The sequence below is a fragment of the Typopeltis vanoorti genome, chromosome 2 (genome assembly GCF_054136105.1).
Source record: "Typopeltis vanoorti isolate ZY-2024b chromosome 2, IOZ_Tvanoo_1.0, whole genome shotgun sequence".
NCBI lineage: Eukaryota > Metazoa > Arthropoda > Arachnida > Uropygi > Thelyphonidae > Typopeltis > Typopeltis vanoorti.
The window spans coordinates 124,122,991-124,146,324 of record NC_143550.1 but is presented as its reverse complement, the minus strand read 5'-3'; the positions used below and the strand labels follow the sequence as shown (position 1 = coordinate 124,146,324).

General features: G+C 35.5%; 1 protein-coding gene across 1 annotated transcript in view; it reads left to right on the top strand.

Annotated features, from left to right (window-relative positions):
- The first annotated feature begins 1,717 nt into the window (after positions 1-1,717).
- The window catches only part of LOC150109409 (large ribosomal subunit protein eL22-like), a 43,746-nt gene continuing 22,129 nt past the window's right edge, over positions 1,718-23,334 (top strand). The window contains exon 1 of the mRNA XM_090407970.1: positions 1,718-1,835. Within this exon, the coding sequence (XP_090264096.1) occupies positions 1,827-1,835 (9 nt within the window). The 5' untranslated portion in view covers positions 1,718-1,826. The remainder of the gene's footprint in view (positions 1,836-23,334) is intronic.

Sequence of the window (23,334 nt, the reverse complement as noted above, 5' to 3'; positions counted from 1 at the left end):
TATTTTGCTGGTGAATGGCTGATGAAATTCGTAGTCCTCAAATTATTGCTTTTTTGCTACTTCCTTTTTTAGGAATGGGGAAGAGCTATCTCAAGAACAAAATAAGGGGGAAAATAGCAGGAATTGATAATATTCCATCAGAACTACTTAATTAAGGGGGGGGAATGTTATAGAGCACTCCATGAAATTTCTAGGAAGTTGTGGAACACTGAGATCTAGCCAAAAGATTGGCAACAACTGTGCACCAATCAATAGCTGGATCTCAGTGTTCCAAACCCGCTTGCAAATTTCGTGGAGTGCACTACAATAGTTTCTTCCCCCCTCATTAGCAGTTCTGTTGGAATATTGTCAATATCTGCTGTTTCTTTTTCCTTATTTTATTCTTGAGATAGCTATTTTCTCCCCTTATCTTAGTATAGGCAGTGATTCTTAACCAGTGTTCCCCAGAACACTTGAACTGGTCACAAGTGTTCCGCCAGTGAAAGATGTCACATGACACAGTTCTGAATGTAACTGGCTACTCTGAATTAAAATGTCGAGGGAATTATTTCCGTTATAACAGAACAATTAACAAGAATAAGTTTTAAAAGACGTAAACCGTGAGTAGACATATCGGTACACAATAAATAACGGAAAAAACTCACGTCTGTCCCTTTTATGGGAGATAGTACTTTACAAATCAGCTAATCTTTCCTAACTTTTTATTGTATTAATTTTTTTTTTAGGAAAGTTATTGACCTTTTTAGTTATCTTACACCAGCTACCTAGGTGGCGCTTTTTGGAATTGTCAGTTAGTGTTTAATTTTGAGCTGAATGTACTGAGGATGCCTGTGACACACAGGTGAAAATTATACTAATAAATAATCTTTCTACGTGAGTTTTTTTCCGTTATCTATTGTGTACAGAACAATTAACAATATTGGAAGAAAAGATTTCAAGTTACTTTCCTTCCTTAAATACACAAAATTATGACTGGATACGAAATCCATTTGGCACAGTTAATACATCGAATTGTGAATTTTCGTCAAAAAGAAGAAAATTAGTTACTTGTCAATGGATCGTGCTCTAAAAATGAAATTCTCTTGAGTAATTTTCGATTTTTGCCCAAGCCGAATACCAGATCTCTCCACAAGGGCACTGAAAATTTTGTTACAATTTTCAACATCATATTTGTGTGAGCTCGATTTCTCAATATTAACCAATATAAAAAACTAAAAAGCGTGAAAGACTTACTAATATAGACAAAGAGTTGAGAGTAGCTATATCATATATTAGACCTGATATTGCTGAAATCTGCAAAAGCCGACAAGCTCAAATGTTTCATTAAAATAAGTTCCATTTTTATAAAAGTCAAGTCCATGCATGTTTTCATTGTTAGTTTTGTGATTCTGATGCTTTTGGTGTTCGCCAAATTTTTCTTATAATCAGAAGTGTTCCGTGACTTGGAAAAGGTTAAGAACCACTGGTGTAGGGTGATGATGGTTCTCTCTTACCATTGAGAGAATTCCCTCTAAATATTGTAGGTCCAAGCTATCATCGCACTTGAATAGTTTACTTGAATGATCATCACCATTTCAATATTTCTTAATGATCAGTAATATTTGTGTAATCCACAACCTCAATTATCCATCTCATTCTTACAAAAGAGGTAATATATATATATATATATATATATACGCACATAGTATCTGAATTCTCTCAAAGCGACATATGTCGCTCCACACGGGAGCCCTCTTTCGGCGTTTGTGAAATATCAGACTCGCCACGTTTTTGTGAGTTATTCATCTCCCGCGTTGTTTTTGAGATTTGCATTTCTTGAAAGTGAAATGGCAGTTGTAAGTAAATTTCTAATATTTCTTGATGCTATAAATATTCTAATAATTACTAACATAGAAAGTTTTCAGTTTAAGATATTCCGATTATTATACATGGAGCCACTTTCATATTAAGCCTACTGTAAATCTTAATTTGAATGACGATCTTGTTTAGTTGTTTTTTTATCTCGACAGTTGTAATATTCTCGGAAGTACATAAGGAAGTTCTAATCGGAATTTTATAACTCTTATGACTAAGGAAATATTCTACAAGGTACACCGAAACGAACCCCTCACTTGGCCTCTATTATTATTGAGCCCCATACAATTCCAAAAGAAACAACGAAAAAGGGTATTAGTCATTCGAATTCTTGATTTTAGTGATGTATTATGACTGTCAACGCCAGTTTAATTGCTGAAAAATAAGCGCCCTGGGAGTTTAAGGGTTAATCCTCTTAATGGCGAACTTATTTTTAAATCTAATGGATTAGTCAGAAGTGAAATGAGATAATTGGAGGATCTTCACATATGTGAAATCGACGTCCCAGTCCTCACTTTCTCCTTCAGATTGCTCTGTTACTAAGTATCCATGGGGGCTTATATTCACAAACCCTTCCTCGAATATGATGGAAGCATGACGGCTGCTAGTGTCAGACATTTAGTATCAGGCAATTCATAATTCGAGAATAACGTTCTCGGCGTTTTTTTTTTGTTTTTTTTTGTAAAAAAAAAACAAATAAACGAACATAAGCTCATTTTTCTAGTTCATATTGCCCCTAAATTCCCATCCTATATCCCCTTGAAAAAAAAATAGGGAACTTTTTTTTACAAATTCAAGTAAATTAGATTTATTATTGTTATGATAGGTTTCACAGTATAAAAGAACACAGATGGTTAAGCAAATAACTATTTATTAACTTAAAAGGTAATATTTCGCTGGTCTTATATCCAGCATCATGCTGAACTTTCTCACCTACGTCAAACCTTCTTAAACAATGGTCATAATCCCCGTAAAATAGATAACATACTAAATGCTACCCGTAAATCTCCTCTATCTACCACAGAAGACTACAACAAAACAATCACCATCCCATACATTAAAGGCACATCTGAAAAGATATCTAGGGTGCTTAGCAAACACCAATTACGCACAGTATTTAAACCTTATAAAAAATTAGACTCTCATCTGTTCACCCAAGGACAAATGCACTCCTTTATCACATCCTGGTGTCTATGAAGTGCCGTGTTCTTGCCATCAAGCCTACTACGGACAGACAGGAAGAAATGTGGTCATCTGCCTCAGTGAACACAAAAAATATATCCGACACTTTCGCTATGGTAAGTCGGGTCTGGCAGACCATGCTCTGGATACCTCTGCACACAGGATCAATTGGAAAGAAACAAAAGTAATGCACAGAAGCTTCTACAAGTCAGAGAGGTTGTTCCTGGAATCAACAGAAGCCTTGAAACATACCCCAAACCTTAACAAGTATGGCTGTGTAAATCTACCAAAGATTTGGGAGACAGTCATCCTAAGACCAAATTAATATTTATTACTTTTATTTTTTATCATTTGGACTACTATTTCAAAACTTGGAATTTTTTTTTTTTTAACCTAGATGGCGCCATATTAGGACTTTAGTCTTGTGTTGCACACTGCAATCACTTATAACTGTCCCCACTGTTACACCGGATTGTGGTCGTCTTGCCTTTGTAACAAACTTTGTGTTGTGTGCTCTGAAGATGCTGGATATAAGACCAGCGAAATATTAGCTTTTAATAAATAATAAGTTAATAAATAGTTATTTGCTTAACCATCTGTGTTCTTTTATACCGTGAAACCTATCATAACATGTCTGACGAACACATAAGCCTATCCATGCGTAGATTTATTATTATTAACAAACCTCCAAGGAGGCATGACTCAGCATAGGAAGTCTCACTCAACCAGCAAAATAATCTATTTAGCTACAAATTCATTCCCACTGTTAATGTTCACAGCATACTCCTGCAGTGCATTCTGCTCACCCATTAATCTCCAAGTAAAAAAAAAATGTACTTCTCAGTTCTTTGCAAACCATACTTTTATGCTGCTATCAGAGAAGTTGCATAAAAGTGTGCTTTTCCCTCCACTCCATATATAATCCTCCACTTTAGTCCTGTAAAAACTCCTCACCAATTTATAAGTCACATTACTTCCTTTCTACCTATTCGTAAACTTTGCACCTTATATTTACTCAAACATTTCCCAAAAAACCAAACGTTCCGACTTCTAATATTGCTATAGGTCACTCTTCTCTAGGCACTTTCCAGAGTTTCCACATCACATTCATGTGTATCACAATAGAAACTCGGTTACCAAATTTCAGCTGGCTGGTTCACCAAATGATTAGCATATCTGCTCTCCAGCCAAAAGGCTGCAGGTTTGAATCCCACAGTGGGCATGGATGTTTGTGATTGTCTGTGAAAATACTAGTGGTGATGGTGGTGCTGGACAGTAGATGGCATTGTTTAGAAGATGGTAGTTGCAGTTTGCTGTAGTTGTTGGATTGAATGGTGGAGATGGAGAGTTGTAGAGTAGGTGCCCTCCCTCGATGACTCAGGACTCCTTGGAGGTGTCACATATTAATAATAATAATAATTGCACACTTTCTAGTTGCATTTATCTCTCTAACATATGAACTAAATGCATGCTCTACATTTTCCATTAAGCTGATTTCAAACTCCACACATGTGAGTCCTCCAGCTAGGCTTGTATATATTTACTGGCCAACTAAATTATGTTTCATATTGGCTGAAACTTCATATACTATATATTATGATAGTGCACCATAACAATGGACATTATTTGGTTTAACATGGTCAGGATCAAAAAAGTTCCCTTTTTAGGAAGGATGAAGTTTGCTTCATGTTAAATTTAAGTCTACAATTAGTTACATATTATTTTACAATATGATATTGAAAGGCATTTTGAGAAAGCATGAAGTTATGTGCCATATATTTTGTAATTGTTATGCCTATCCACATCCAAAAAATCAAAACTAATTTCCCACTTTCGAATTGTATTTTGTACTAATTCTGCATGCTTTCTAATTTGTAAACCTTTGTAAAGCCTATCTGTAAACCCTTGTAAAAAGAAAAGAAAATGGAAAACCAATTGCATTGTTCACATTTTACATAAGCCAAATAGTAAAATTTGGTTTTATGTAAAAGGAAGATACTATAGTTTGAACACAGATGAGAGTACCCTCAAACACTTCAATGCATGGCAGAAGGCAAATCCATTCCAATAATAGGGTGATCAGTCTGTTTCGTGAGATGAGTGTTTATTATTACACGTCTGAAAATTAGCTTTTCTTTTATGAGCATTCTAGTTTTTAAAGTGGTAACTATTTTGCTTGTATAACAGTTGGAAAATTTTACGTATAAAGCACATGATATCGCGTGTTGGTGACATTCGTACATCCCTTATTCTTTTTTCCCATTCAACATGAATTGACTTTTGGCACTCTGCCAGCTACAGTTCTCTCAGTTGCTGGCAGACTATATATATGTACTAGACCCCCCCCCCCCCCCCAGTTCCAGACATTTTGAAAACTCGAAAGGGGATCTGGCGCCTACACCTCCCAACCCCCGAGTTCCGGACTGGTAGGCGGTTCTCCTTGAATTCTGATGACTCGACACTCATTGAGGGTAGCCCTGAGTTTCAAAATGTTTCAAATAACTTGACAAAAAATGTTACAAAAAAAGGCTTATCATTCTATATTATAGAGTAGATATATATATAAACAAAGTTTAAGCTTCTTTTGAATTACAGATGAAACAACTAATACTTTAGGCCAGTACATTGTTTTATTACATTAACTCTCTTGTTAGATTCAGTGGGGGGGGGGGGATTTATACCATTATCAATTGCATAGTTTATAAAAAGAATACAAGTAAACCTTTACTTATGAACTTTCAAGATATGAGCAATTTTACTTACAAACACTACATGGACTAATACATTGCAACCCTCATTTAATGAACACAGAACTTCATGTTTACATTTTACAATGCCTGAAGTTTACCACTGATAAATTAAAGGTGAACAGTATGTGTTATGAAAGAAATAAATGCAGCTTACAAACACATTTCAAGGAATGAATTATGTTTATGAGATGGAGTTGCCTGTACATTATGTTACATTATACCTTATGTAAGGATTTACATTACAAAAGTCCACAAACTAGCAGAAAATCTTTTCTAGCTGCAGTATATTTATTATACTGAAGCTTAATATAAGCATTCACAACATAATCATGCAATGCATTCCACTCATCTGCATCTCCACTTAAAAAAAAACCTCTCTACTCCTTTGCACAGTTTTCATTGATGGCCTCTAGTTCTTGCTCCTTCCCTTTGTTCTGCTTTCTGAAAAATCTTTCATATCATCTAGTAAAAACCTCAACAGCTTAAATGTCTTGGTCATATTACCTCAGTTCTTCAAACTAATGGAGAGCCATTGACACTCAACATTTTGCCAGCCTAGTTGACTGATCGGTTAGCATACTCACACTCCAATCAACAGGCTATGGGTTTGAATCCTGACATGGATATTTGTGATTGTTTTGGGGTGGAAGATGAATTTCATCACCCAATGTGGGACCACCTCCCCACTTATCAGAGGCCGAAATGCTTGAAAAGGTTTCATGTTGGAATGTAAAACCATTAAACACAAAAAGAAATCTTTAGTCCATCCAATAGTGGATGGACTAAAGATTTCTATAAGTTTACATATAAACTTTTGTGGGTGGGAGCAACATAAAAGAAAACTCCTATGCTACCTTCAAGGCACTGAAGTAATGAATGATTGTCAGTGTGGATTCTGTCACTGTTGATCAACAGGAGATCTGCTTACCTATATCACTCATTTCTTTGGGCATACACCATGGAAAAATTTGCCAAATCTCATGTGGTTGTCCTTGATATCTCCAAAGCTTTCGATAGGGTCTGTTAGTAAGCTCTCATCATCTGTCCTATGGCTTCTTCAACTGGATTGTCAGCTTTCTGACTGCATGCACAATATATGTGATGATTGGGGATTCCTTATCTTGGATGGACAGGGATACTGAAAAGTATAAATGATGGTTTCAGGAGTAGATGTGTGAGTGCACATTTAATGAACACAAGACAGGATTAGGAACGTCAAGGGTGTAGAGCTGACATTTAGGTCTGAGAATATAAGTGATGATAACGAGGAATGGACAGGGAGGAGCATAGATCAGTCATATCCAGGACACGTCAGTGGGATATGTTATAGAAATAGAAATGAGCTGGCCTTGTTTCAAATGCTAGAAGTGCAGGTAACACTCGTATAACGCGGTACTTATACAACGCTGTTTCGGCATTATGCGTCCTACAAATTGTAGTATCCCTTGCTCAATGCGGTTTCGATATAACACGATCTACAATTTCTAGTAACCCTTTATTTATTTTTTTCATATTTTTCACTGCAGGACTTAAAAATCAAATTTTATCTTCGTTAAATTTGTGTCTGCCCGTATTGTGCAAGTAGTTATAAGTATCGAATTTAGTTTTATTGTTTCACTGAATAAGGTACCGTACAGAGGGCTTTTGCATTCTGTGTCATTCTCGACAAATAGTGCAATTAGAGACAGATGGCATAAAAACGGTGCTAACTAAATTACATGTAATTTACATTATCACATGTCACCTCTCTCACAGAAACTATGCTGCATACACTTAAGCAAAACCATATGTTGCATCGAAACACAGTATCTAACTAAAAACTATTGTTCAATTATGAAATACAGTGGTATCTCGATAATCCGAACCTCTTTAGTCCGAACCCTCCAGTAATCTGAACTGTGCTTTGAAAGAAAAAAAAAGTTTTATTTATTATATTATTTTGCGTGCTATTATTTTTATTTAATAATTATTATTTATTTCATATTATTACAATACAGAATAACTATGGTGATACACAAAAAGAGGAAATTCAAAATGTACATAATTTGGTTAAAAATATAAATCTAGATGTTGAAATTTCACAAACATATTACGGAATGGATTACAGGTAGAACCCAAAAGTGAATTTGAAATCAAATCAGATGCTGAAATTATAAATATGACGCAACAGAATGAATTAGAAGATGATTATGACGATAAAGAACTCGAAGAAAAAAAAAAGTAAAACATCAAGAGGCAGTTGACAGTTTTAATATGCGTATAGAATGGGCTAAGCAGAATGATATGCCATTCCATAAAATTTTATTGCTAATGCAGCTCCGAGAAGACGCATTTGAAAAGTTTAGCTTCCAAGAAGCAAAAGAAAATCAGTGACTTTTTTACAAAAAAATAAAAAACTTTTTTGTGTGTTATTTTGTGAAACTTTTTTGTATTGTGTAAAAGGAAGTGATATTTTTTATCCCAATTAAGTTATGTACTGAACTATGCAATTTTATTAGTATAGTAGCGTTTTTTTTCTATCAGATAACTTCATTTATTTGCAGAATTAAATTGATGTACCATTAGAATCTCATTATTTTTGTCTTAAAAGCTAGTTATTGTTGTCTTTGAGGAAAAATTCGCTAATCTTGAACGAGCGCGGTTTTTATTAGTTCGGATTAGCGAGATACCACTGTAAGTGTTTTATTTTATTGCATTTGAAATTCTCGATGTCATTATGACAGATCACAAAGGCTAACCTAAAATAAAAAATGACCAAGAATTGAAACATGCCATATAATGAATATATGAGTTCGCCTCAAACGCAAACAAGAAGCCATAAAATTCAACCAAGGGGTTGAAACATTTGTGTGAGTTGAGCCAGTCAGTAATGAGAAGTTCCATCGGAACGATAAATGACACCCTGTTGTGAATATGTTAAAACTAATAGTTAATGTTATGACAGTTTCAGGTGTTATGGAATTCGATTGAAGAGAATTAGCATTTCAACTCAACACTTGTTGGTTGCTTTTGTCTTTGGGTCACGGTGCAGTCTTTTGTTAATACTGCACCAATCATATGCACGTCTTTATAGCTGCTGTCTTGTGTAAAACAAAATTCAGCTTGTACATGTTGTAACAATTAAAAAAGACTTGAATAATTTATAAGCATATCAAAGGATATCACCTGTAAATTATTGACGTGCCAGCAAAATTCTCAGACGTGCCACCTCTGGCATGAGTTCCATAGGTTTGCCATCTAGAGTTTACTGTATAAAGTGTTTATTGTTGAAAACTGTCTTCGTTTCTGCCAGGAAAGTGCATTTAAAATCTATTTTCAAGCAGAGCAGTTTATTTTCTGGTGATTTACATACATAAGTAATACTCTTTTTTGAATGCAAAAGTTTATTTTTATTGTAATGACCACTAAAACTGCAACGAAAGGGGAAAAACCAACACTGAAGAGGAAATTCATTTCTCTCGAAGAAAAAAATTAAAATCTTGGATCGGTTGAAAATTGGAGAAAAACCAGGAGTTATTTCAAGGACTCTGAATTTAAATGAATCAACAATTCGAATAATCAAACAAAATGAACATAAAATCTGAGAAAGTGTTAATGCTGGGTCAACGGTAAGTGCAAAGCATGTTACTCGTCGCGATATTCTAATAGAAAAAATGGAGAAATCTCTAATGATTTGGATAGATTGCACTCGAAAGAAAATTCCTTTGGATGGAATTTTTAATAAGCAAAAAGCTCTCAAAGTTTATAAACATTTAAAAGAACTTGATTAAGATTCTTCAAAAGAAATCTCAGCATGGATTTTCTGCCAGTAAGGGTTGGTTCGAAAACTTTAAAAAGCAGTTTTCTTTGTATAATCTTAAAATCCAGAGAGCATCAGCAGACATTGAAGCTGCCCGAAAATACCCAGCAGAACTTTTAAAAATCATTAAAGAAGGTGGTTACAGTACAGACCAGGTGTTCAGTGCGGATGAATCTGGGTTATATTGGAAAAAAATGCCAAAACACACCTATATTTCGAAAAATGAAAGATCAGCTCCTGGATTCAAAGTTTCCAAAGATAGAATTACTCTCCTGTTTTATAGTAATGCATCAGGTGATTACATGACAAAACCAATGTTTATTAACCGATCTGCAAATCCTCATGCGATGAAAGGGCTCGACAAGCCCATCCTACCTGTTTATTGGCGGGCCAACAAAAAAGCATGGGTTAAGCTAGCATGTTTGACAATTGGTTTTTCAAGTGTTTTGTACCCGATGTAGAAAGTTTACACAAAGAAAAAGAATATAGTTTTCAAAATTCTACTAATTTTAGATAACGCACCAGGCCACCCAACAAATTTAAGCCATCCGAATATTAGAATTACTTTTTTTGCCGCCGAATACTACTTCACTTATTCAACCACTCCACAAAGGAATGATATCAACATTTAAATCATTATATTTGGCGAATATTTCAATTTATTTTGGAAAAAATGGAATCTAATCCAAACATGATACTGCCTCAAGCGTGAAAAAGTTTTTAATATTGATTGTATAAAAATTATTTCTCTGTCCATTAAGGAATTACAACCCTGTATGCTGAATGCTTGCTGGAAAAAAATATGGCCTGAATCTGTAATGGAACAAAATTCCATACCTCCAGTGGTTGCCAAGCTACGTCATATAATAAACGTTGCACACATTTTTGGTGGAGAGGGCTTTTGCAATATGGTTGAAAACGAAATTAGCGAATTAATTGATGGAGAAACAGATTTAAATGAGGAGGAACTGGTACTATTAATAGATGGCGGGGAAAGTTCTGCCGAAGATTCTGATTGTGATGAATCCGTTAAAGAATTCAGTTTAACCCTCCTACCGGCCAAGGTGGATGAAATAGCAAGACTACCCCAGACTTTTTCATGGATCAAAACTTCATCGGCATTCTATCTTTTATCAAGTATTTACCCTCCTCTGCTGTTAATCCCTTAACAGCGATTTGAGAGCCATTAGCGGATTAGCTGTGGTCGAGCGACTTTTGTGTCACTTGTCTTTACATGTACTCTGTTACTTCAAATTTTCTTCACTGTACTAGGATATTTGATCGTTTTTTGCTGAACAATTTATTTCTTGTGCCTCTTTCCAAAAATAGAAGTTTCACTCTGCCAAAATAAATAATCAATCCTGAAATGACTATAGATCAGCCTTTGCAACGAATATACTTTAGTAATAGTTAATTTCCTCCACTTTACTGACAGTATAGATTATTTTTTGCGAATTTTCAAATGTTTGTTTACGTTTAAAATATTTTGTCAAATATTTTATTTTTAAATAACATTTCTTCTTCTTCGTCTATGATCTCTTATGCTTTTAAGCGTCGAGATTTTGCCAAAGAGATTTCCATGCCGTCTTGTCCAAGGTTTGTTGTTTTGCTTCTTTCCAGTTAATTAAATAACATTTAGTGAAATAAATATGACATTTTACTTTCTTTCTTTGCAAAATACCTTTATATGGATTGTCACATTTCAATTTCAGGATCGATTTTTTTTTTTTTTTTTTTTTTTTTTTTTTTTTTTTTTTTTTTTTTCTATGAACAACAAATGATTATAAACTGCATTACTCGGTTTCCGATATTGTACCTTTTTTAAGTATAAAAAATTTATACCTAATGGTATTTTATCAGAGACTCTTCGCCTTCTTCTTTTGCTGAAAATTGCAACAGAGGTTTTTTTTTTGTAGGATGCACATTACTATAATATCCAGTGCTTAACAACTGTAAATATGTTGAAAATATAATGGGAAGGATATCCTGTATGGAATGATTAAAAATTTATGCTCATTTTTAGGATTTTTTACTGCACCCCCCCCCCCCCCCCCCCTCCTGTCCTGGAACTGAGTTGCATAACTACTTTAAATTTCTACAGCTTTGAAAGCTTTCAGACGGTATTCAAAATCTCTTATTTCAGTTTACCGTTTTGACAAAAGAAATAGTGTTGAAAAAGAAAAAAGAAAAAGATAATGTTGTATATCGAAGTTTCTAATTCTGTACTCTTTCTTTGAATCTGAAATCAGCGGTCTGCTGAAATTATTCTAAGATTTAGAAATACTATGCTGTATTTTCAACTTGTAAAACCCACACAAAGAAATTTCAATTGTGTTATTTCTGTTTCTTTTTTTTTTTTAAAAAAAAATCTAAATGTTACTACTTCTATTTCTGCTGATTGCTATTTCTGAAATACGTCTTAGAAATGAAATGCTGGACAATAATCCTCTTACCTAGAGGAAAAGCTAAAAGTCTTAGATTACTCTTTTGAGAAACACAAGACAGAAAGTTTCCTAGAAGTCGTACTAAATTGCCTCAAGCAAGAATGTCTTGTTTCATTTTCTGTTGTTCAGATATCCTAACACAGTAAAACTGACATTTGTTTTACAGGCTGAAGTATTTATGCCAAAAATGATTTCTTTATTTATAGTGATCAGTTTCACTTTTATTATCGAAAAATTCTAAATTATTTGATAATTATCTTGAAAAAAATTACTGCGCTTGCTTGCTATCTCACAAATGAATTGTATATTGGGTATACTTTCTAATATTCCTTTCTGCCCAGTAACAAGTTGTAGACTAACGGAGATTCCCCCCCCCCCCCCCCACCGCTGGGAACCAGATCAAAAGAACATGCCCAGAAGGCAGCACACTAAAGTACCTCTTGCAATAACTGAATATTTTACAAGCAGAAATTCCTTGTTCTGTTTTCCCATCTTTCTGATCGATTAGCAGACATTCGAAGCATATTCTGATATTGCATCTCTAGGATGACAGTGTTTTTAAATATTAATTTTCCCTTTTAGCCAACGTCACATAATTTCCTGATTTATAATAATAGGGGAATAATTATATATTTTCTTATTTATAATTTGCAAATTTATAATAATCAAAACTTAGTTTCTGTGTCGAAAAAATTAAACGTTATGTGGAACAATTATTATGGAAAAATCACGAATGAAATAAAAACTGTATACCTATGTTTCATAACAGCTTTCGGGTGTCTGGTAATGTTGCAATAGGAGGGGGGGGGTGATGCTATCAAAGTCGAAATAAAGTTCATTTGTATTGTGAAAGGAAATGAAATTTCACATTTGATGCATTTGATATACATATTTTGAATGATAAGAATAAGCATATGTATCGCTTACTTTAAAAATTGGAGAATTAAATATCTGAATTATGCAGTAAATATCTATAACTGTTAATTAGGGAAACCAAGAAAGTGAAAGTACAAAGAACAGTAGATTACTATATAATATAAAGAAAAAAATTTAGTGATATGATTAAAGTATTTCACGTTATTCTCTATAAAGCAAAGTTGCTCCAGCTTGAAGTATTATTCGATTTCGATGGTTTTGTATAAAAATAAAAATAATATAATCTGGAACGTCAGCAGCCGGTTTTCTTTTCTTTTTTTTAAAAGAATATTTCAAATAATTATCGTGAATTAATTTCTTCGAGAACAAAGAATGTTTTGTCTAGAAAGCGATTAGAAAAAAATTAGCACAAAAAAATTAAAAATGAAATTGGTTCTCCAAGGTAAGGCAATATTTAAGTGAAGAAATTATGCAAGACCTTTATTTTGTCCAGAAATTAAAATTGTATTGTACAATAAAAAGAGAAAACAGAAATATAAATAATTTCTCTATTTTTAGTCTATCCTATATAACTAAAATCCAGTTGACCAGCATAGAACAAGGATGTGCGTTTCTTGTTATAGGCAACTGAGAGGTAGCTACGAATTTGAGATAATCCGATTAACCGTTCTCTTCAACGTGAGGGTTTATCACACCTTCTAATGGACAGGATGGTCAAATTGCACTTCATATCCAGATTTAGTTGGACATCTATAGACGTCTTGGCCGTTTGGAAGGTTAAAGAAATTAGCAGAAGGATTGGACTTGGCAAGAAAGTTAGGAAGTTATTTTACGGATAATGATCCCTCAATGGAGCACTCGGGAAAATTCACGAGACAATTGGATATTTGTTTAGCGCCATGTTATGAACTTAATAAAAAATTGCAACATAGTGGAAAGCAAAGTTTTATTACTGACTTCTCGATGACTAAACCAGCCGAAGTATGCAATGAGAATTATACAAATGATGTCCAAGAGATTTCAAGTGATGACGACCTCCCAATTAAAGAACATCTACGAAATGTTATTTCTGAAGACAGTGATGACGATTAAAATATATGCTTTATTTTATTGTGTCTAAAACATTTATGCATTATGTGCAATGAAATTTATGTACAATTTATAATTTTTATAATTTTATACTACGTATTTGTCATAGTTTGTTTTCTTAACTTACATGTGATCTATGTCTCGTATAACGCGATTTATATAACGCTACATTTCTGTGGAACCTAACATCCGCGTTATACGAGGGTTACCTGTATTTGAAACAAGGGGAATGAAATTGTAGCATCAAAAGAGTTCATTCACCAAAAAATTGTTGCACAAAGACATGATTGAACGAGGATAACATCCTGACAGGAATAGAGATGGAAGGATATGTAGTCTTTCATGAAGACAGACTAGGCAAAAAGGAAGGAGTGCTATTGATGATGGCAGAAGAGTTATGACCATCTAAGGTGGAGAAGCATGGGGGGGGGGGGGAATAGTGACACTGGTTTTGGAGCAGTGTGGTGTGAAGTGAAGGCGCATGAGGTGGAAGGCAGTGAGAAGGAAATGTTTAGGCAAATTGTTCTAGCTAATAAGAAAAGGGTGATCATCATGAGTGATTTCAATTCTACTAATATAGACTGGAGTGATGAGACAGTGTCTGGAACCAAAGAAAATGAATTTCTTCAGTTTTTAAAGTATAACTACCTTATCAGTACTTAATAGAGGCTACACCTGGATTGATGGTCTTGGATTTGATTATTTTATTAGAAGATATTGTTGTAAATGAATTGTCGCATCATCCTCCAGTTATTGAAAATGATATGGCTAGCCATATCCGGGCTTTTGTGAGAAAGTGTTATATAATGAGGAATTGGATAGGCAGGAAATCAGTACTGCTTGGTCTCTACTCAGGAATTATCTGGCATAGGGGGTAGTTAAGTGTATACCAAAGGTCAGGAGATTAAATAAGGTAGGGTTGAAATGTATGACCGAAGAGTTGAAGCATGCAATCGCAAAGAAAAAGGCATTGTAGAGGTAGCACAAGATGAGTGGCAATAATCAGTTACATGACGAGTACAAAGATCAAGCAAGGAAGGCAACTTGCTTGGTAAGAGTAGTAAAAGTGCATTATGAGCAGCAGTTACAAACAAGGCTAAAAGAAATCCTAGGGAATTTTTTCAATATGTGGCCAGTAGAAGGAAGAATAATTATGGGAAGATGAAGTTGGTCAGTGATAATGGGAGAATGATAAACACTTAGAAGAATATAGTAGCAGTATTTAATGAGTGGTTTTCCATCCTTGTGATTGTAACATAATGCAGAACTTGAAAGTATTGTGAATGGAGGAGGAACCAATGATGGTGAATGAGCAGGAGGTATGTGAGAAATTGAGTCAACTTAATGTGTCAACAAGGTCATGGGACTTGGTGGTATATCACCGCGTGTCTTGAGGTTCCAGAGCATTAAAAAACTATAACTTACCTTTTTAACATCTTAGATTGGGTCATGTTCCAAAGGAGTGGGAAGAAGGCAAAATTATTCAACTTCATAAAGGGGGGGTGATTAGACTAAAGCTGTGAATTATAGACTGATCTTCTTGTCTGGAGTTGTGGTCAAAGTGTTGGAGAAATTAGTGAGGACAAGGATTCAGAACTGGGTTGACAGCAGCAGAACAGACAGAATGGATTTGCTAAGGGAAGATCATGGTTTAGCAATCTGCTTGCTTATTATAACAAGTTGGTGAGTACATTGGACAAGTGGGATGTATATATGGTAGTGTATTTAGATTTTAAAAAAGCTTTTGATAAATTGCCACATGACAAGCTAGTAGTTAAATTGGAACAGATGGGGGTTGGATAGTAGACTAGTACATTGGATTGGAGATTGGCTGTCTGATAGGTATCAGCAGATTGTGTATGGAAGAGTGATATTCCACAAGAGGAGTTTAGTGGTATGCCCCAGGCATCTGGTTTGGTGCCATTATTGTTTAATGTGTATGTAAAGGATATTGGAAGGAGCTTAAATAGTAATATAGTTGTTACAGATGATGCAGAATCGAGAAGAGTTATGAGAAGTAAAGCAAATGTAGCTTTGCAAGAGGAATTGAATAGACTGTCTGAATGAACAAGTTTGTGGAGGGGTGTCTGCTTAATGTAGTGAAGTGTAAGGTTTTAAAATTTGAGAATCAAAGATGGGATACAGAGTATAGAATTGATGGGGATATCTAGAGGAGGAGGAGATGAAAAATCTGGGAGTGATGGTGGATAAGGACTTGAAATTTCATGGATATCTCGCTAAAATTGTGAGAACAACACAGCAGATTATGGGAATGATGCAGAGAACACTGACACATAGAGGTAAGGATGTTATGATTCCATCGTACAAGGCTTTGATCAGACTGCACAGATTTGGTCACCTGGTTTTCTAATGGATAAGTTGTTGAAGAGGATTAAGAGATGAATGACTAAGTCAGTTTCTGGTGTTTGGGATGTGAAGTATATGAGAACAGGTTGAGAGAATGCAAACTGCAGAGCCTAGTGCAGTGATGGCAAACCTATGACACGCGTGTCAGTACTGACACACTTGAGGGTTTCAGGTGACACACCTTGGATGTTTAAAAATATTGGTATTCTGATAATAAAAATTATTTTATTTCAATAATTTCAGTTTATTAAATTAATTGTATAATATGAATTCATAGATTGTATATCAATGTCCTAATAAATAAATAGCCTAATATGATGTGTATAAGTCACCATCTACGATTAAGTAGTTAAATTTATAATGCATGTATGCAAGTGACACATCAACAACATCAATATTTAAAAAAAAAAAGATGTTTGATACACCTGGGTAAAAAGGTTCGCCATCACTGGCCTAGTGGATAGAAGGAAGGAGGGTGGGGAGGAACATGATCAAGACATATAAGTTGGTACAAACTAATTTTCAGATAAATATGGATGAGATTTTTCATAGAATGTCTGGAGATGGGGAAGAACAAGGGACCATCCCTGGATGTGCTGTTTTCTGCATGGAGAGTGGTGGGTGATTGGAATGCATTTAAGTCAAGATGTGACAAGCTGTATTTATGTGTGAAAGTGTGACCTCTTGCAATGAGTTGCTTGACTCCATTGAGGTCGGATGGTAATATTGATGTTGAAGTTTCTATAACACTGGAATGTAAACAAATAATTTATTATCTTAAAATTTAATTATTTACAGCCAATGTTTCACTAGCATAAGCTAGCATTATCAGAAGAGTTTAACACTACGTTATCAGTGAAAACAAACTAAAGTTACCTGGATAACAAGGACAGTCACGTGGATGGAGGGTGACATGGTGCTCTTTGTGGTAATTTCTGCTGTTAATTTTGATGGGTGTTTTATTCTAATTCGTATGTTGCTCTGTTGCATAAGTTGAGGCAAATGGGAATGGGGCAGAACCCCCTTTCAAGTCTTCAAAACTCGAGTCATCAGAATTCAAGGAAAATGGCCTACCAGTCCGGAACTTGGGGGGGGGTCTGTACGAGGCAGGGGGTTGAGCCCCCCCCAGTAATAATATAAAAGTTAAAAAGTAAGATTCATCTTAAATCTGAGCATTTACACTCAGGAAGGTTTGATACTACTGGTTTGTGATATGTACTTTTGTGTATAGTGGTAATGTTTCATTCATTTTGGTAAAATTATGTACACCACATTGTCAAAATAATAACTTTAAGATGATTACACATTTTGATTGTAGTAAAAGCATCAGTAAGAGTTTTTTTTGTCAGTAGGAAAAATGTATTTGTATTTATTTCTGCGATGTTTATGGAATAAGGGTAATACACAGCAAATATATTAAATAAAATGTATACAATAATTTTTAATAAATTTATATAGTAAATATAAAAAATGTTTTATATTTGCTACAACATGCAGAGAAAATGTAAACTTTATTAAATGACAGCTTATTTTCCTTATAGATAAATGTCTAAAAAATTATTGATTTATTACAAATTTCTATTATCTGTCACGTCCATTTGTCACATGTCATTGTTAATAAAGGTAAAGTTCAGAGAGGCAGATGTGGTTTGCCATTTTTAACAATTTTTAACTTGACCTCATATTCTCAGTTTGGAAAATGTGTACACAAATTATCTTCAACACTGTTTCTCATTGTCAAATAGGATAAAAATATATTTCATTAAAAATGGTTATCTAACAGGAAACCACAAGGAATAACTAACTGTACTTCACTTCTTGGTTTCAGGTAATCCACTGAATCAAGCTAAGCTACTTGTATTGTTCAGACTCTGCACAACTTTAATTCCTTCATAAAATTGCAGTTAGTGAGAATGCACGTAGATGCTTTGTCACAAACTCTGCTTAGTGGATCGTATTACTTTTTACATTCAATTAGTGGACACATGCTTCAACAGTAACACTGGCTTTATCTGATTCACAGTTTGCTGTGAATGCCTCTATATTTGTTCTATTCCTCTAATATTATTATTATTATCACGGGCGACTCCAGCAAGTCCTTAGACTCATCGAGGGAGGCCCTAAACATCATGTCCACACAGCTATTCAGCATTCTCACAGTATCTATCATACCTTGCCTTGAACTAATTCATTGTCATAGCACCCACAACAGACTCTGGCAGCTTATTCCACTCATTTACCAATACCACTCTAAAAGTAAAGAACCCAACGCTAACACCCTTACTAACCACACTCTTGCCCAGCTTTCATAGATGTCCTCTAGTTCTCCCACCACCAATCCTGATCTCAAAAATATCCTCTTAATCCTATAGAAACCCTTCAGCAATTTCAATGTCTCAATCATATCTCCCCTTTTCCACCTATCAACTAGTTTCTGCAACCCACAAATCTTCAACCTGTTCTCATATGGTTCATTCCATAGACCTGCTATCATCTTGGTCACTCGCCTCTGGATCCTCTCCACCTCCTCCCCATCAAGAAGAAACCTAGGTGACCAAATCTGGGTACAGTAGTCGTGATGAGGTTTTATCAAGGCCTGGTACAGAGGAACAATAACCTGCTTGTCTCTACTCATCAAAGTATTTTTCAACAACCAAGTGATTTGATGAGCTGATTTAGCCACTTTGCAATGTGCCCCCTAAACTTCATCTCCCTATCCACCAACACTCCCAAGTCCCTGGCCTCATCAATCTCCTGGAGTACAGTTCCACCAATGTGGTATACTTGTGGTATATTGCTGCTAATCTTTTCACCACAAAATGCATAACCTTACATTTTGTCACATTAAATTGACATCCATTCTCCTTAGCCCAGACCTCCAATCTATCCAAATCGTCCTGCAAGATTTTGACATCTTCTGCATTCACTATTGCCCTACCCAACTTTGCATCATCATCGAACAAATGAACTGTTCCTCTTAGATCCTTCCCTATATCGTTAATGAACAAATTAAACAGCGGTGGTTCAAGAACAGAACCCTGCGGCACACCACTAGTCACAGGCCATCTTTTGGACTCTACTCCTGAGTAAACTACTCTCTGCTATCTCCATCAACCACCTACCTATCCATCTCACCAACCCTATATCCATTCCCATATGTTGCAGTTTATGGATTAGAATTCCATGTGGTATCCTGTCAAAGGCCTTAGCCAGGTCCAGCAGTATCACTGTAAACCCATTACCCTTATCCAGTTCAGCCATCACTGTGTTGTAAAACTTGAGCAAGTTGCTGAGGCATGATCTACCCTTCACAAAGCCATGCTGTCCCCTGTACAGTATCTCATTTTCATCAATCCATTCCTGTATTTTTCTCTTGACTACTTTCTCCAAGACCTTGAGAACGAATCCTGATATGCTGGTCGGTCGGTAATTTGTAACAGTAGTCTTGAATCCTCGTTTATGCAGTGGAACTATATTCCCCTCTTTCCACACCTTCGGGAAAACCAGACCCAAGACTCAGATTAAACAACATGGTCAAGGGCACTGATAATTGTTTAGCCACTTCACGTAAGACCTGTGCCGGTATGCCATCCAATCCACAGATGTATTCATATTAAGGTTCTGTAATAGACTATTCACCTCCACTTCATTCATCACAATTCCTGTATAAACTAACGGTTCCTTCATTCTTTCAATGTCACCACCTGGATGATATACTCTTGCAAAGTGCTCACTCAGTAATTCCGCTATATCAACTGATTCAGTAACCTCCTTACCATCGGCATTCCTTAAAATGATTCTGCCATGTACAGTTTTATTTTATGCTTGCAGCATATTGAAAGAACTGTTTGGATTCTCTTTAGCTTGCATAGCCAGTTTCCTTTCATAATCCGCTTTTGCTTTTCTTACCACACTCGTTACCCTTCTGGCCTGCGCTTTATACCGTTCATGTACCTGCAGGTCACCTTTCTCTTTAAATTCCCTCGACAGTTGTTTCTTTTTTTGCAGCTCAAACTTAATGTGTTATTCATCCATTTAACCCCTACTTGTTTTACTATTCGGACCCTAGGTATACAATCAGCCATAACCTCTATGATTCACCAATGGATATGAATGGTCCATCTGCAACCCATGTAACATCTAAAAAGAATAATGAAAGAACATGACTATAGAACCTCAACAATTCCCTAAAGCTGTATATTGAATTCAGAAACCAGCATGAATAGAATTATAAGCTAATAATTAACAGGTATTTTTCAAGTCAAATAAGGGGACTCAAAAATAGGACATCAGATTATTAAACTCTAGCATGGTGATTAATGTAGTTCCACTCAGGGGTGGATGTCAGGTGGGGGACCCTGGAGGTAAAATTTACAGGTTACCCTAAAAGAGTTTATTTATTATTATTATTATTTCCTGACACCTCCAAGGAGTCCAAAGACTCATCGAGGACGGGCATCTACCAACCCCATTTACTGCCCAAAACCACCACTAGTTTTTTTTGTATGTAAATTGCATGTGTCCTGAAGGCCAATTTGTCTTTTCTAAATAACTTAGGGAATTGAAACAACGTAGATACGAATATAAATTAAATAATGCTTTAATAGATATTTCCGATATTTCGGCAATGTCTCATTGCCATTTTCTAAAGGAACTTACAGAAAGCCAGGAGCACACAGGCCCTAACAATACAGTAACTGGAAATGAAGATATGAAGCTGTCTTTCTCCTAGAAGTCCTGATGGTGCCCTCTGGTGGGCTAAGTAGGCATTCTTGGCCGTTGGGCTGAAGGTCTGCTGATGTATGCCTCCCAAATTTGGGGCAGTCGCATACAACCAAATTTGTTGAGGTTTGGAGAGTTTCTTAGGTCAGAGGCTGATTCCATAAATAATCTTTTGAATTTATATTTGCTCCGGTGTATTATTTTTGCTTTCTTCCACCGTATTCTGTGGCGAGTATCCAGAGCATGGTCTGCAAGACCAGAATGGCTATATTTGCAAAACCGGATGTAGTCCTTGTGTTCAGAAATTCTGATATTCGCTGTCCTGCCTGTTTGGGCAAAGTACGACAGTTTACAACTGCAGGGGACCTGGTATACACCAGGTAGGTCTAGGGTAAGTGGTTGGTCTTTGGTAGAGCGGATAAGGGATGCCAATTTTCTGTAAGGTCTGTAACAGGAGGTGAGGTCATGTTTTTTTAGAATTTTGGTAATTTTTTCTGAGGTGCCTCGGATGTAGGGAATGATGATGGATTTAGAGTAATCTTTTTTGTGGAGTGGGGGGGGGCTTGTAGGTTTTAATATTTTTTGGATTTTTTTTTTGGGGGGGGGGGTGGCCATTGGCTGAGAAAGTGTTTAGGGTGTGATTTAGTTCAGTGTTAAGGGCTATGTCGTTAGAACAGATTAGTTTAGCCCTGTTGTATAGTGGTAAAAACACTATACAACAGGGCTAAACTAATCTGTTCTAACGACATAGCCCTTAACACTGAACTAAATCACACCCTAAACACTTTCTCAGCCAATGGCCACCCCCCCCCCAAAAAAAAAAATCCAAAAAATATTAAAACCTACAAACCACAGCCCCCCCTCCTCCCCCCTCCACAAAAAAGATTACTCTAAATCCATCATCATTCCCTACATCCGAGGCACCTCAGAAAAAATTACCAAAATTCTAAAAAAACATGACCTCACCTCCTGTTACAGACCTTACAGAAAATTGGCATCCCTTATCTGCTCTACCAAAGACCAACCACTTCCCTTAGACCTACCTGGTGTATACCAGGTCCCTTGCAGTTGTAAACTGTCATACTTCGGCCAAACAGGCAGGACAGCGAATATCAGAATTTCTGAACACAAGGACTACATCCGGTTTTGCAAATATAGCCATTCTGGTCTTGCAGACCATGCTCTGGATACTCGTCACAGAATACGGTGGAAGAAAGCAAAAATAATACACCGGAGCAAATATAAATTCGAAAGATTATTTATGGAATCAGCCTCTGCCCTAAGAAACTCTCCAAACCTCAACAAATTTGGTTGTATGCGACTGCCCCAAATTTGGGAGGCATACATCAGCAGACCTTCAGCCCAACGGCCAAGAATGCCTACTTAGCCCACCAGAGGGCACCATCAGGACTTCTAGGAGAAAGATAGTTTCATATCTTCATTTCCAGTTACTGTATTGTTAGGGCCTGTGTGCTCCTGCCTTTCTGTAAGTTCCTTTAGAAAATGGCAATGAGACATTGCCAAAATATCGGAAATATCTATTAAAGTATTATTTAATTTATATTCGTATCTACATTGTTTCAATTCCCTAAGTTATTTAGAAATGCATAACCAACGTATAAGCCTATCTACGAGAGCCAATTTGTCTGTAAGTAGGATGAAAAACCCAAGATTCCGGGAGGAAAAAAAACCCTCTACCTCCATATGAGATTAGCTAACTCACCTTCAATTGAAAAAAAAACCATATAAAGATTTTCTCATCATGATGAGTAATCGAACTTAGTCCCTTTTCCATCAAAAGTTGCAATATATCATTGTTCTTCCATTTTTGCTATGAAGGTGCTTTTATGTATATGCTACAAAGAGAAGTAGGGTTTCACTATAACAAAATTAAACACGGATAATATGTGATTTAATATTTTTATTTCAAAACATTCCAATAAATTTTTCTTCATAATAGCATCAGGGATAAAATATATAAAAATTAAAATTACAACCAAAATAATGAAATATTTTAAGAAAAAAAAAGAAATATATTTAAGTTGGAGTAAAAAGTTGAATTTTTTTTTTCTAGCAAATTCGTCAACTATTTTTGAAGTATTGATGTTATTTGATACTTCCTGTTCCATATATAATAGTGCCATACTGTTTAACCTTTCTTCTGACATTGTAATTCTAAAGTAGTTTTTTTACCCTTTTTAAGACACCTTAAAAGATCTTTCTCTTGATGAATTGGAAATATGAATAGTCA